Here is a 15,328-nt window from a genome sequence, read left to right on the forward strand (position 1 = left end):
TCATGAGAGTTTGTGAAGCTCAAAGATCCGGACTCTGATGCTATCCCCCTCCACGTAATGTCACAGGCTGTAACCCAGATTCAGAAGGATTTAAAGGTCGCTTGGCGATTGGGTAATTTCTTGTTCAATATTTCAGGAAGTATTAAGTAAGGCACGTCCTATCACTTCTGCTATATCTGAAGACTGTATTGGGTACAAAATGAATGCTGATTTCGTTAAATCATGTCCCAACGTAAATTGTACTTCTAAAATGGGCCATAGGCATTCCCAACAAATATGACTTAAGGTGGCGTTTTTACTATCCTACCTGACAAAAAACACTTACATTTAATCAATAGGAATATCCCCACAACCCAAAAATCAAACAGCAAGAGGAATACATTACTATGAACTGTGAGTATTGTAATAAGAAATGTTGTCTCAGACCGCCTACACAGTTGTAGGAGCCTTTAACCTATTTTTCAGTGCTAAGGGTCGGTGATGAAATGCCAATCCCATTAGCTTATCAGAATTTTAAGGATGTGTTTTGCAAAAAAACAGCCAATACTTTACACCACCTTATTGAGAAAATGATTGAACTATAGATATCCTCACAGGAACCAAGATACCACATGGAAGAATATATCCATAAATCACTAAATAAGATTCGCAGGTGAAATAGTAACTGGAAGAAAACTTGACTAGGTGTGGATCAGACACTCATTATCTTGTAATGTATCAAGGACCCCCTAATAAGGATAAAGTACCTGGGTCAGGGAAAAAGTTCAAATGCGAAGGTATCAACCCAGGCCAACTTTGACAGAAAAGAACACACTGGCTATGTTTAACAAGAACTATAACACAAACATTAGGATTTTTAATTATTTTGATAAAAAAAGATTTAAACACATATATCTTGTATACACGATAATTTATACAGTTAAAATTTTTTGCTGATAAACAAAAGTAAAACATTTGTTCTTAAAACAATCAAGGGACAGTATTGTTGTCCTGTATATTGTTGGTACGGCTGTAGTCAACGCGTTTCGACACGTTATAGTGTCTTCCTCAGGACCATTTATTTTTCAGCCAAATATTTCTAAAAAGAACAAGACATTTTTTAGTATTTGTCTATATTCGATAAAAAGTGTTATAGTACACATTTATATTCTATTAACTCGTCAAAGGAAGACTTTTACTTCGATTTTAAATCATTTTTCTCTTAAGAAACAACATTTCTTATAAGTTTTAGCCAGGTGTTTCATTTATACATTAAATACTCCACTGTCAATGTTAAAAAAAAAAGCGAGCAAGATCATGGTAGATTCTAGGAACATATTTCTTGGTGAATTTGTAGCATAGTAAAGGGGTATATTAGTTCTTCATCTGAATATTTTATCACATTTGATAAGGGTTATTGCACACATGTTTAAATAAATCATACATGATTACATTTTTATTGTACACCGTATCTTGGACTGTGTGATTGTGTTTTCAAAGTTTCTCATTTTGCTTAATTAGAAATAGATAAATACAGAAGGGAGAAAAGGAAAGCTTGAAAATATTCAAGGTGCAAAACCTTACTTGTTCTCCCTATTGTCTAGTGTAACTCGTAAAGGCTAAATATCTTTTTAAAATTGTCTTTTTCCTAGTATTTTATGTCCATTCAGTATTGTTCTACATTGAAGAGTTAAAAAGACAGCCTGTTTTATTTCCTCTAGCGACTCTTTATTTTTCAACAGGAACCAGGGTTGAAGGGGACTTACCAAACAAAGATGAACCCTCACTTTCCAGAATTCCTGTAGCTTCTAAGCTTGTAGGTGAAACCAGTCAGTATGAATTTTATCAAGCCTAGGAAAATCATAGAGAAAAAACCATGCTGTTGATTGATTTATATTTATTCTACATCATTCTTACTATCTTTTTTTCGACTTGTTAGATCCCTGATTATAAATTTTTCAAGCTTTCCTTTTTTCTGGAGTAAAAATCTTTGTGAATCTGAACCAGGATTTTTGCATTATGGTGACATGCACACTCAGGCTACATTTTCAACAACTACATGTACAAATGCATGCTCCAGATTCCTGACATCCTTCTAATCAATAATTGAGTTATAAAAGATGTGTAAGAGCCATCACTTTGTTTATTAGTGCAATTCCCCACCACACAAGGTTGCTTATTTTCTTGAATTAAGTTTCTGAAAATATTCAGTTAATGTCTCCCATTAATATGACAAGGCCAAGAAAAGCCAGGCATCTGTGGATCCTTCTGTAATATCAAAGTGCCCCCGGGGTGCACAATGTGGGCGCTAACACCTGTTGCGCTTCCAGTACACTGTTGATTAAGTTCTATTAAATTGCATATGTGCATATAACAAAAAGGTTACTTAAGCATGTATTATCATTTGCTTTGCTGAACCTATAATATATTCTTCCCTGGTTGCACATCTTGGGGGCTTTCCATAATTATGCATTAGGTTTTGGCAGTAAAGCAACATTGGTGAGGTATGAAGACCTGGTTGACGTAGAGAGGACTTACACAACATTGCATAAGGAATCATGCTAGTGGATACCCAAAACAATAACACAACAATAGTAAAGTAAGGGTTTTCCATCATAAATTCTGGAGATATAGAGACAAACTAATGCCAGTGAGAAACCACTTTGGAGAGGGAAGTGTCAATCACAAAACTGATACATTTGCAATATCAGGAGTACGCCAAGTTCCCAAAGGGTGGGGTTGCTCCCATGTAGGTCATGCGGAATGGCACAGCATACTTCAGTGGATGTGAGCCAGTCGTGCATCACGCGCCACAGTTACAGAGTGGGTAGAGGATATGTTGAATTCAGGGCTTTTGTAATATCTGTAAAAGAAAACATATTCTGTTAGCAGGATAACAATTGGAACCAGGGAAGCCAATCAATGAAGCACATGCATCAGATGGCCTCTCTTCAGACAGTCTGACTCTAAAGGGCAAGATCAGTTCTAGTGCACATTCAATCCTTTGATCCTTTTCCTAATATAATACTGATGGGAGCCTGCATCTTTTGTACGTGCCCCCAAATTAGCCAAGGAATTCCACAAGAAATGACCAATTAAAACGGGCGGAACATAAGGTGGAGACATTTTAGAGAGTGGAGCACTGTCATGACTTATGAAAAGATTCAGCGAGGAACTGGCAAGAAGAACGTTTAGAGACGTGAAAACTGTGGAAACAGGTTCATAAGCGGCTGGGGTTGAGATGCAGGATGCAGGTCTCTCTGGTCAAATAGCGGAAGACAACCAATCATATCAACAGAAGGACTGCTTCTCAGGTAATTTAGCAGCAAGAATGCCTAAACAGGTTTGCTTCGCAATGGCTTAGTTGTACGTTTCTGTTTACTAAATTCGTTCAAACCCTTGGCATCTTCCTGCACTGTTATTTTGATCCTCCCCTTTCCTCATGTTTCCCTGCCTTGAGTGTCACATATATATTGCTCACTGTTCCATGAAGCCGCCCTGAAGGGTCGGGGGCTCCTTGTGCTTGGAGATTGTGTTTGTGGATATATATATATAGCTATTCACTGAAAAAACTAAAGGTTGCAGGGACGATACAGTGAGGGTCAGATTTCACTCTTACAAAACCAGTGTAATTCAGGAGTTATAGTTTCCTGACCTAACTATAACTTACACCCCTGCAATGCACTGTTTATGACCTCACATATTACATCACTCATGACATGGTCAGTGACATCGCTGAATGACATCACTGATGACATCTCAATTGACTGGATTGCTGAGAGGTTGTCAGAGGCCACGCCACCTTTCTCCACCACTCTGCAAACGCACCTCTTGGCGCCCTGCTGCTTGGGGGATGAAGTCCACTTATGTCCTGAGGTGCTCAGGAGGCAAGGGGACCTAATTCCCCCACCAGCAAAGCACAGAGAGCAGCATTTGCAGAGTGGTGCAGAAAGGGGGTGTGGCCTTGGACCACCTCTCTGCTATCCCACAGTGTGCGGCTTACTGGAGGTAACAGGAGGTCTTGTTGGCCCCTAGGAACCCTCAGCATTCAAGGGCACTTCATTCGCCACCAGCAGTGTGCCAGAAGGCGCATATGCAGAGTGGTTTAAAAAGGGGGCGGGCCTCTGCAATTCATCTTTTTCTTTCTTTTTAATATTTTTTAGTAAGAGAGGCTGTGAGTGGAGGCCCATTGGTGTGCTTGAAACAGCTCAGACAGCGGCACATAACTGAAGCACACACTACAAGACCCACAAACCAAAGCAGACTCATTTGAGTTGCCCATTGGAGGGCTCATATTTTTAAGTGGGAGGTGTGGCCTCTATGCCAAAATGACTGTCGCGCCACTGAAGATTGCAATGAGCACGAAACACGTCCGGCGTGAATCGACAGGCATGCTGTAAACTGGATCCGCTCGCCGATCCGGCTTTTACCTCATGAAGGTTTCTGCAGTGGATGTCAGAGTGCGTCTCCAACTGGTGGGAACCTTGGAGCTTTGATTTATATGCGGACTCCCAGCCGCAGGAGATGCACTACCCGGAAATTTGGGGCCACGGAGCTCCGATTCACGGAGTCTCAATGTGGAGGCATCCATGGTGGATTGACAAGCTGGATGTGCGAGTGGAGGCCCATTGGTGGGCTTAAAACTGCTCAGACAGCGGCACATAACTGAAGCACACACTACAAGACCCACAAACCAACGCAGATTCATTTGAGTCGCGCCATTGGAGGGCTCAAATTTTTAAGTGGGAGGTGTGGCCTCTATGCCAAAATGACTGTTGCGCCGCTGAAGAGTACAATGAGCACAAAATGCGTCCGGCGTGAATCGACAGGCATGCTGTAAACTGGATCCGCTCACCGATCCGGCTTTTACCTCATGAAGTTTGCTGCAGTGGATGTCAGAGTGAGTCTCCAATTGGTGGGAACCTTGGAGCTTTTTAATTTATACGCGGCCTCCCAGCCACGGGAGATGCACCACCCGGAAATTTGGGGCCACGGAGCTCCGATTCACGGAGTCTCAATGTGGAGGCATCCATGGAGGATTGACAAGCCGGATGTCCGAGTGGAGGCCCATTGGTGGGTTTGAAACAGCTCAGACAGCGGCACATAACTGAAGCACACACTACAAGAGCCACAAACCAACGCAGACTCAATTGAGTCGCCCATTGGAGGGCTCATATTTTTAAGTGGGAGGTATGGCCTCTATGCCAAAATGACTGTCGCACCGCTGAAGAGTGCAATGAGCACAAAACGCGTCCGGCGTGAATCGACAGGCATGCTGTAAACTGGATCCGCTCGCCAATCCGGCTTTTACCTCATTAAGGTTGCTGCAGTGGATGTTAGAGTGCGTCTCCAACTGGTGGGAACCTTGGAGCTTTGGTTTATAAGCAGCCTCCTAACCGAGGGAGATGCACCAACCGGAAATTTGGGGCCACGGAGCTGCGATTCACGGAGCCTCAATGTGGAGGCATCCATGGAGGATTGACAAGCTGGATGTGCGAGTAGAGGCCCATTGGTGGGCTAGAAACAGCTCAGACAGTGGCACAAAACTGAAGCACACAATACAAGACCCACAACCAACGCAGACTCATTTGAGTCGCCCATTGGAGGGCTCATATTTTTAAGTGGGAGGTGTCGCCTCTATGCCAAAATGACTGTCGCGCCGCTAAAGAGTGCAATGAGCACGAAACGCATCTGGCGTGAATCGACAGGCATGCTGTAAACTGCATCCGCTCGCCGATCTGGCTTTTACCTCATGAAGGTTGCTGCAGTGGATGTCAGAGTGCGTCTCCAACTGATGGGAACCTTGGAGCTTTGATTTGTCCGCGGCCTCCCAACCGCGGGAGATGCACCACCCGGAAATTTGGGGCCACGGAGCTCCGATTCACGAAGTCTCAATGTGGAGGCATCCATGGAGGATTGGCAAGCCGGATGTGCAAGTGGAGGCCCATTGGTGGGCTTGAAACAGCTCAGACAGCGGCACATAACTGAAGCACACACTACAAGACCCACAAACCAACGCAGACTCATTTGAGTCACCCATTGGAGGGCTCATATTTTTAATTGGGAGGTGTGGCCTCTATGCCAAAATGACTGTCACGCCGCTGAAGAGTGCAATGAGTACGAAACGCTTATGGCGTGAATCGACAGGCATGCTGTAAACTGGATCCGCTCGCCGATCCGGCTTTTACTTCATAAAGGTTGCTGCAGTGGATGTCAGAGTGCGTCTCCAACTGGTGGGAACCTTGGAGCTTTGATTTATACGCGGTCTTCCAGCCACGGGAGATGCACCACCTGGAAATTTGGGGCCACGGAGCTCCGATTCACGGAGTCTCAATGTGGAGGCATCCATGGAGGATTGACAAGCCGGATGTGCGAGTGGAGGCCCATTGGTGGGATTGAAACAGCTCAGACAGCGGCACATAACTGAAGCACACACTACAAGACCCACAAACCAATGCAGACTCATTTGGGTCGCCCATTGGAGGGCTCATATTTTTAAGTGGGAGGTGTGGCCTCTATGCCAAAAGGACTGTCGCGCCGCTGAAGAGTGCAATGAGTGCGAAACGCGTCCGGCGTGAATCGACAGCCATGCTATAAACTGGATCCGCTTGCCGATCTGCTTTTACCTCATGAAGGTTGCTGCAGTGGATGTCAGAGTGCGTCTCCAACCAGTGGGAACCTTGGAGCTTTGATGTCTATACTACTATTATAAAGAGAGAACTTGCACCTTTTGGCCAGGTAAACTCGGGAACCACAGCGCCAATCTACACACCCAATACATCTATGAAAATGTCAGGGTGTGTAAATGGACATAGGCTATATAAATTAAAAAAAAAAGTAAGTAAAAAAAATTAAGTTTCTAAACAAAGTAGTCCCCTGAAAGTAGCGCCGGCCGGGACCTAGCGCTGGCCGTGACGCGACGTGCGTGTTGACGACGTGTTGGGGCGGTAGACATGGACCTGCGGTGAAGTGAGGAGCGCGGGTGCATCATGGCGAAGAGGAGCGGAGCGGCAGCTGAGGTAAGTAAACCTTAAAATCAGGGCGGGAGGGAGTCGGGCAGGAGGGGAGCGGGTGTGTACAGAGGGGCAGGCAGGAGGAGTGGGGGCGGGAGGGAGTGCGTACGTTTTATTCACATGGTGTGCACAGGCTTCAAAAAGGTAGCCGTCATCCAGAAGGCTGGGGTATGTAGTTGTCGGAGCGCTAGCAAATGGTTGCCTTGCATGTGTAGAGGAGCGGAGCGGCAGCTGGCGTAAGTAAACCTTCAAATCAGGGCGGGAGGGAGTCGGGGCGGGAGGGGAGCGGGTGTGTACAGAGGGGCAGGCGGGAGGAGTGGGGGCGGGAGGGGGGCGGGACGGGGTGGGAGCGGGTGTACTGCCCCCAGCCCCTTTCTGCCCCAGGCAATATATATATATATTCTCACATGGATCTGCATTCTCGCATATTTAGATGACCCTACCATTCTTGAGCTTCTCTACGTGCTCCTAAACTTAGGAAAGGTCTGTGGATACTTTCAGAGCTTGCTAACTGCGTTGTCTATAGAACTTCCGGTAATGAAGAAGGGGATTGTGATTGTTGTGTGGATAGTCACTATAATACACCCGCAGGAGGGAACCTTAAAATGGAAATATATCATTGACCCACTGAGAGACATACCATATGCTGCAGGTTTCCTACTGCTATACCAATTTTACAAGTCTGTAAGGGTGAGATCCTCTATTCCCCTCTATAGTTCTTCCAGGGTGTAGTTTAGTGGCTTAGCGTCTACAGCCTGTTCCTCCATACGGCTCCGTGCAGAGTTGTTTACAGTAAGTCAATAAAGTTTTGATTTTTTTCACACACCATTGCCACCAACAGAGAATATCTAAGGGTAGAGTTCAATCGTTTTGCCCATTCAATCACTGACTTCTCCAAAGAAGGAAGAGGAGAGGGGTTCAGTCTCTGTACCTGTTACATCCTTGGCCTGTGCCATAAGGATTGATTCTCTAGTGGTGGGAGAGGAGCGGAAGAGCTTACCATTTTGGTGTTAATATCATCCTTGGGTTTACTTTGAAGGACATTCTAAGGTCCAAAAAGTATATATTTAGAAGCTGTGCATTAAATGGGAAGGGAATTGGGCCCCCTCCCTCATCTCACAGGTAGGCTATTCTCTAACTTTGGTCAGATGAGACAAACTAGGCTGCTGGATAAGACATATACTAGTAGACTGCCTTAGTTCATGGCGATTCAGTACTTTCTGAGGGGGATTGGTTCTCCTTGGGGGTGCTATCCATAATTCTGAATTAACCTGTTTACAATGGGCCCAAAGACCAGAATCCAACAGTCTGGAAAGCTGGGGAAGAGGCAAAAACCCTGTATTTCCCGGCTCCAGTCCATTGAAATGTCTCATGGGTTAAAAAAGGGCTGGACTGGGAACAGAAACCAGCCATGGCAGATTGCTGCTCAACCGACCCTGGGAGCGGGGGGGATGCTAGCAAAAAGCACTGCTCCCACTTTTGGGACAGGGGGCCAGTGACAAAACCGACCCTACCCCATGGCACACCTGAGAATGGACGGTCCCGATACGGCCAATTTGGCCCTGGTTAAAGAGGCAATGTGAGGAGCGGAACCCCAGGCAGGCTTTTCTCTTTAGTCAGGGAATATCCCAGCAGTAGCAAAGGTAAAAAAGCTCTAAAGGCAAAGTGAAAAATGTTCCCGTAGGCTAATGCATCTGCATGACTGATAGTCAATCACATCAGGCGATCCTCACATGTGATTATCTCTCTTCCAACCCACACAACCTATCAGAAGCACTAACCAATTTGGAAAGATCACATCACTCATAGATGCCAGCCTGCCTTTAAAAGCTTTATATACTAATCTTTCTGATGTGTACATTGGTGCTTTTTTAATTTTATTTCTACCATGTAAGGAGAATTTGCATTTTAATTCACATTTAGTTTTAATTTTTGTCCTTAACTATCAGAAGTTTCTCGAACATTGTGATTTTTGCGGCAGGCATGCAGCTGAAGTTTCTTTCAAAGTCCAACTGTTCAGTGAGGTACACACCCCAGCATATTGCAAAACGTGAACCTACACACAAGGTCGAAGGTACCCCTTAGGAGATGCTTTATGTGGTCTGGGAGAAAGGTGAATCGAACAACAATAATATGGAAAAATACTCCCACTCATCCGTGTGGCTAAGAATAGCTCACACAGACTATCCCTTTGTATTGACGTTACTAAATACACATACAATGCATGACTTCAAAAGTGGTATGACTCATTTTATTTTAACTTTTTATCATTTAATTTTGCTGCTTGTAAACCATTTGTATTTTCTTTAAAATACAAGTCATGAACTTGTTGTATTACAATATAAAGTGCAAATCATACTAAATTCGACAAAAGACCAGTATAAATACAATATACACAAAAAAACATAATGACAACAATATTCAACATGCAGTTAATTGAAAAGTGTGTAAATTGTCTTACAAAAACACAGTTGTACAGCCTCACATACAGTCACCACATCACAATCATACTCATACACACATCCCATACATAGTGTTCCAGCTAGCAAGGCTTGCACTAAGTAACTCTTGGCGAGAATCCTTCATTTATGTTCCAAGGTTATGCAGCCAGCTGGAAAGTAGATCAGGCCAACGTGAACCTACTCCACACACCCACAAAAAGTTCATACGCTATTGACCAATAAAATGAATGTAAGAACATGCTGAACTGGTGAGCGCCCAGAACAGGTCCTTTGCATTTTTGAGTCACATCCTTTCTCTCAGTTGAACTGAGTACACACTTTTTGAGTACTGATTTTCACCATCTAAGCAAGTAAAGGGAACTACATGAAAACTAAACCCACAGAGAATGCTCAACAGAATCCTTTTTGTTCTTCCAATGTCATGTGTTCACAAACGTTTACATTGTCATTACATTTCACCCATTACATTTTAGTGCATAAAATGTATTAGATCAACCCAGAAATGGCAGTTCACTAGTATTTGAAATCCATCAAGTCTTGACCACCTATATCCTACGTTATTTTCCCTCTCTAACATTATAACCTAAATACAAAGGTATCATTAGTGAGGTCATCTAATAGTTAAATAGTCAAATGAAATTAATAAATTATTAACAATTCGTTCGCCTGTCACCTCTTTTTTCACTAATAACATTTTTAAAATGTTACAGATTTTTTTTTCTATGACTCACATCTGGATTGGCATTCATGAAGTAATTTAAGTGACATAATCCAACACTTTATACTAGCTAATATTGCTCTCAGATATCTCCTCATGTGATCTATATCCTAATTATTAAATATCTAGCAACTATCATCATGACAAAACAAAATCAGATCCCCTTATTAGTTATTTGAGTCAGTTGATCAAATAGCAAATATTTTACTTTGGATCTGTGACCAATGTCCACCTTATTTCAAGAGAAACGTTTCAGGAACAGATTGACTGCATTAAAACAACAATTTTGAGACAAAAAATATACATGTTTACATAATTAATGTAACTAATCAATGATAACTAAAAGAAACAACTTGACTGTATGCTTTTTGTGACAACATGAATTTGTATTCAGAACTTAGCTTGTGAATCTTTTGAAAGTTAATTGTAACATGTGCCCTTAGGTAGTTCATCTTTCTTTAGCTAATAGCTGTACTTTGTTAGCTCTGTAATCAACTATCATCATCTCACTTTTTCTTTTATAGTTGAGTAGCTGGAATAATGACTGTCCATTGGTTTAATATCTTGTAGAATCTTAAAAACAGTATTTGGGGACACGCATTAAACAGTAATTCATATGCAGAGTGTGTGATATCGCATTTACAGCTTTTAAAATGAGACTGTATTATCTGCTGTCTTTTCTTGTCAGGTCTATCACTGGCTCTAAATATGGCCAAAGTGAAGCAGAATCAAAGAGTAGCCTTCTTGCTTTCCTGGGATCTCGAAACAATATGTAGCAGGGGTTTAGATCACCAATGTTGCTATTGCCCACAGATACCGTTATTTAATATGTGTGAATGAATTAATGGTATTTAGCATACTACCTGTTAAAAGCGTGTTGGATTTTACACCAATGCCAATTGCTTTTGTCAATTTCTCTACAAGTTAACGGACACCGCAATTCAGTGTGTGCAAGTGTCAGCTTTCTCCTACCAACTTATTAATCAGTATTGAAATGTGGTTAATCAGTATGTGGAGAACTGTCGATGTTTGAATGTTTTTAAGGTGGTTAATACAAGCCTTATGGCAACTGTGGGAGCGAACAGATTTTTTTTTTGCATCTTTGTATACTATTTTGATAAACTGGGAGTGAGATCTTTCTCAATTTCTCTGTGTTTAATACTATGTTCAACATGGCCAATTGATACAATCAGTAATATTATTTTTTATGTTTTCAGCTGAAATATATCTATTTTGGAAATAAAGTAGCTCGGAAAAAATCTCTTCAGGCCTTTTTGTCCATCATTCAATATATTATAAAAGGCTCTTTGATTTCTTTCATTTAGTCTTACTCTCACCCATCTTCTTTATTAATATTTGATTTCCTTGTGGCCTTTAGCCCATCTGGTTTTCCAGGCTCTAACTAATGTGGTTGATTTTTATATTTTTTATTTGTATCTTTCTACCAGTATTTCTTTCCCACAAACTCACAGTATGTCTACTTCTAAGGGCCTTCTTTAGATATTGGCAGTACTACCGTCATCCCGCCATGGCAGCGGTTCCTAGTACTTTGTCGAACTGACGCTGGTCGGCCTGCCGTCTTTAGATGTTGCGGCAAAAGACAGGGCCCCCATGGCGGTGGTCTTCTCAGCTAGCTAGCATTACTCTGTCGACATCGGGCCGGCGGGTTTGTGCTCAGCCGATTTAGATGATCCAGTTGTGCTGGCGGTGTCCTGGCAGCAGATTCCTGATGGACTGAGGCCATGGTGGTGAGGAGATAGGTAAGTACTACTCATTATTATCTTGCTACACATATATGTTGTGAATCTGTCAATATGTATATGCAGGTAACGTGTAATGCCATTTTTGATACATATTGTATTGCACACCAACAACATACACACACTAATTTATGTACACCCGCAGACACCACAAGCACAACACCCACATCCCCACCACTAAAAAATTATTTTTAATGTGTCAAGACATGTGTGTTCATTTTACCATGAAAAGATGCAAGATGAACACTTATGCATGACACATAAGAAAATCGCATGTGAGAACAATGTTAAAATACATGCGACTAAAGCAAATGTTAACACATTATTGATAGTGAGACAAGTGATACAGAAGCCTTCCTTAGATTCTGGCGACAACAGGGTTGTTGAGTGTTGTAGTGAGGTAGTAGCAGCACAGAAATGACCTGGACAATGAGGTTTAATACGGAATCCAAAGTGCGAACACGAAAAAAAGGTACGTTTTCACCTCCTTTTCTTAGATTCCGCTGTATTCTCGCCACAGCTGCCTCAATGGAAAGGCACATCGTAATCAGATCAGTAGTATTCTTGGTGGAACTCCCTCTGACTTTTGTCTATAATGCCGTCAACACGGGCAAACATTCCTGGCGGAGTCGGTGGGACTTGGCGGTCCGTCATCCATAGACCGAACAAAATCTAAATACGGTGAGCGGACCACAGTTTCAGCTGGCAGGAAGACCATTGAAAAACGATGGCAAGACCCAATCTTATATCTTACTCATTCATTTTTCATTTGAGTAAGGTGAATCTGCCTTATAAAACAACTTTAACCCTGTTACAAAGAGCTAGTTCGGATGGGCGTTCTTCTTTTCATTTAAAAAAAAAAATCATAAATTTTCATTGCAATATGAGTTTTAAATTCTTAACCCTTTAAGATCTCCTGTTTAACCTTTCTATTTTCTGAAGTCAAAAGGATATTTAAAATGTAGTCAGGCACGCATACATATGTAGTTTGATGGTAGTAACCACCCTGCCTACAACTGATTAAAATTTGCTGACTTCATGGATTCTTATCATATAATAGGCAGACAAAATAAAGAAAATACCCTATTGGGTATAGTTGGGTCCTTAAAGCACAGTAGTTAGTCTCCTGTCTGACATCCTAAGCACCCTTGGTGGAAAGTGCAATCTAGTTGTCGCCAAGGTCATTTTTGAAGAAAGTATGTTATAAAAGACTAGGAACAATATGTCTGCCATTCCTTGGCTCACCATTGCAAGTGGTTCTCATTATGCTTCCCTTTGTCATCGGTTTTCGAGTTTCACTCTGAATTTTGCATGTCATCTGCAGAGCATTCTGCATCAAGCCCCAGTGTGTTGTGTTTATGTTGTATGTGTTGTGTTAAGGAGCTCTTCTAAAATGCTCAAGCACTATAATTGTTTTAGTAACTATGGGTCTGTTAATTTCTATAATGTAAGGCAACATAATTAATGATACTTATTCTCACTCACCTCCATGCTACAGGCGTTATCCATACACCGTGGCCTCAGTTTTCCTAAAAGCATAAAAGATACTCATAAATTATCTTAGGAGTGTGCTTCTTCCCACCAGCTGCACAGAACAGCCCATTTCCCATTCTTTAGTATTCCCTTCAAACGATATGTGGTAGGAACAAGTTATGCAGCAGTGAGATTCGAAGCGGCAAGAGCACAGAATAGAGTTAAAGAGGAGGCACTCCAGACGATGCAAACCAACAAGGTCAATGAGGGCCACCCTTGAAAGTGACTGGCAACTTCCATTTATGTTTAGACTTTCAATCTATGAAATTCCCTAAGTTCAGTGTGTGCTTGCCCTCTGTACATTAGAATTACCCTTGGGGACTTACATCACTGCATTACCTACTTTGTGCACATGATGCACATGGATCCCTGGATGTTACTCAGCATGTCTGTTTAGGTGGCTGCCTTCTGTTTACACCTCCAATATGCCTTCTTAACCCCTTAACTGCCGGGCCTTTTCCCCCTAGTGCTGAGCCCTTTTTGGGTATTTGAGGTCATTAGCACTTAGGACCCGATAACTTTTGTTCCACGGAAGGTATCCACTCCAAGTTTGCATCCTTTTTTCCAACATCCTGGGGATTCTAAAAGTACCCAGGGTTTGTGGATTGTCCTGGAGAATGCAGAGAAAATAGGCAAAATATAGTTGCATTTTGAGTGTTGGGGTAAAAATAGGTAAAAGTGCTCTGGATAAATGTGTCGGTTTTTTTCCTCCTAAGAATGGCATTAGTAAATTGTTTTCATTGCCTAAGTCACCATCTTCCCAACTTCCAGGAACATGCAGAGCTGAATAAAAAAACTAATTTTGTACCAGCTTTGGCATTTTGCAAAGAGGCAGCTAATTGTTCCCATTTGTTTGTGCTTTCAACCTACTTCCAGTTTGTGGTGGAAACTAGTATAAAAACAATAGGTGATCCACGAGAGTTATTCATTTCTGAAATATAGACAAAATTCCAAATTCAGCAAGTGGTCATATGCGTAGAACCTTCAAGGTTTTCCCAAAGAAACTAGCTGTTAAAATAAAAAATGAGTTGGAAAAAACAGCCATTTGTGACGTTTTCTAGAGTAACTTTTTGTCATGAAGTTTACAAAAGCAATATACCATTATGTCCGCTAGAGACCCCATTGATTACGGGGATATATAGGGTGTGTAGGTTCTCCAATAACCCAAGGCGCCCAGAGCCAACAGCTGAGCTGCTCCAAATTATGGTTTTTCATTGTATATGGAGTATAGACTAATTCATATGGTAAAATATGTAGAGTGAAAAATGGGTGGCAACACAAGGTGAATGGGAGCCCTTGCGAGGTGACTTGGTTTAATCGGTTCTTGTCACGGGCACTATGCTTAACCACACAAGTGGCACAGCACTTTGTAGCAAGATCACGGATTACAACAACCAATATGCCAGTCTAGTTTCCAAACTACAAGAACATGGCTACCCTCAGAAAATCATCCAGAAAACGAGCCGAAACCAAAACCGCGAAGCACTGTTAGAAAATACAACATGAGAAGCATCCTGTCCACCAATGACCTGCGTCACGACCTACAATGCAGCCTCCAACAAAGTGTCCAATATCATCGGGAAAAACTGGCGCATTATAAACTCAGGAACCAGAAATTGGGAACTACCCCTTTTTGCCTACAAAACTAGGCAGTAGCCTGAAGGACCGAATGCCCACAAATCCACTACCAAAACACTTTTGACCACATGGGTTTTCCCTAAAATAACTGGACATTACCCATGCAATGACTGCAGTGTGTGCCCCCTCACACGTCCATCTAAAACTCTTGAACTGGAACCAGGAAAAACCTGGAAACAGTTACAGCACACTAACTGCAACTCATCCAACGCTGTATACTTAATC

General features: G+C 42.3%; 1 protein-coding gene across 4 annotated transcripts in view; it reads right to left on the minus strand.

Annotated features, from left to right (window-relative positions):
* Window positions 1–1,907: 1,907 nt before the first annotated feature.
* Window positions 1,908–15,328, minus strand: part of LOC147748348 (uncharacterized) — a 204,929-nt gene continuing 191,508 nt past the window's right edge. For 2 of the 4 annotated variants that reach the window (XM_086960524.1, XM_086960540.1), the window contains 2 exons: window positions 13,418–13,461; window positions 1,908–2,842 (listed from right to left, as the gene is read on the minus strand). In XM_086960524.1, the coding sequence (XP_086816650.1) occupies window positions 2,825–2,842; window positions 13,418–13,461 (62 nt within the window). In that variant the 3' untranslated portion in view covers window positions 1,908–2,824. The remainder of the gene's footprint in view (window positions 2,843–13,417; window positions 13,462–15,328) is intronic. The other 2 variants (XM_086960549.1, XM_086960532.1) reach the window with 2 other exon arrangements.

This window comes from Lissotriton vulgaris, chromosome 1_1 (assembly GCF_964263255.1).
Source record: "Lissotriton vulgaris chromosome 1_1, aLisVul1.2, whole genome shotgun sequence".
Classification (NCBI taxonomy): domain Eukaryota; kingdom Metazoa; phylum Chordata; class Amphibia; order Caudata; family Salamandridae; genus Lissotriton; species Lissotriton vulgaris.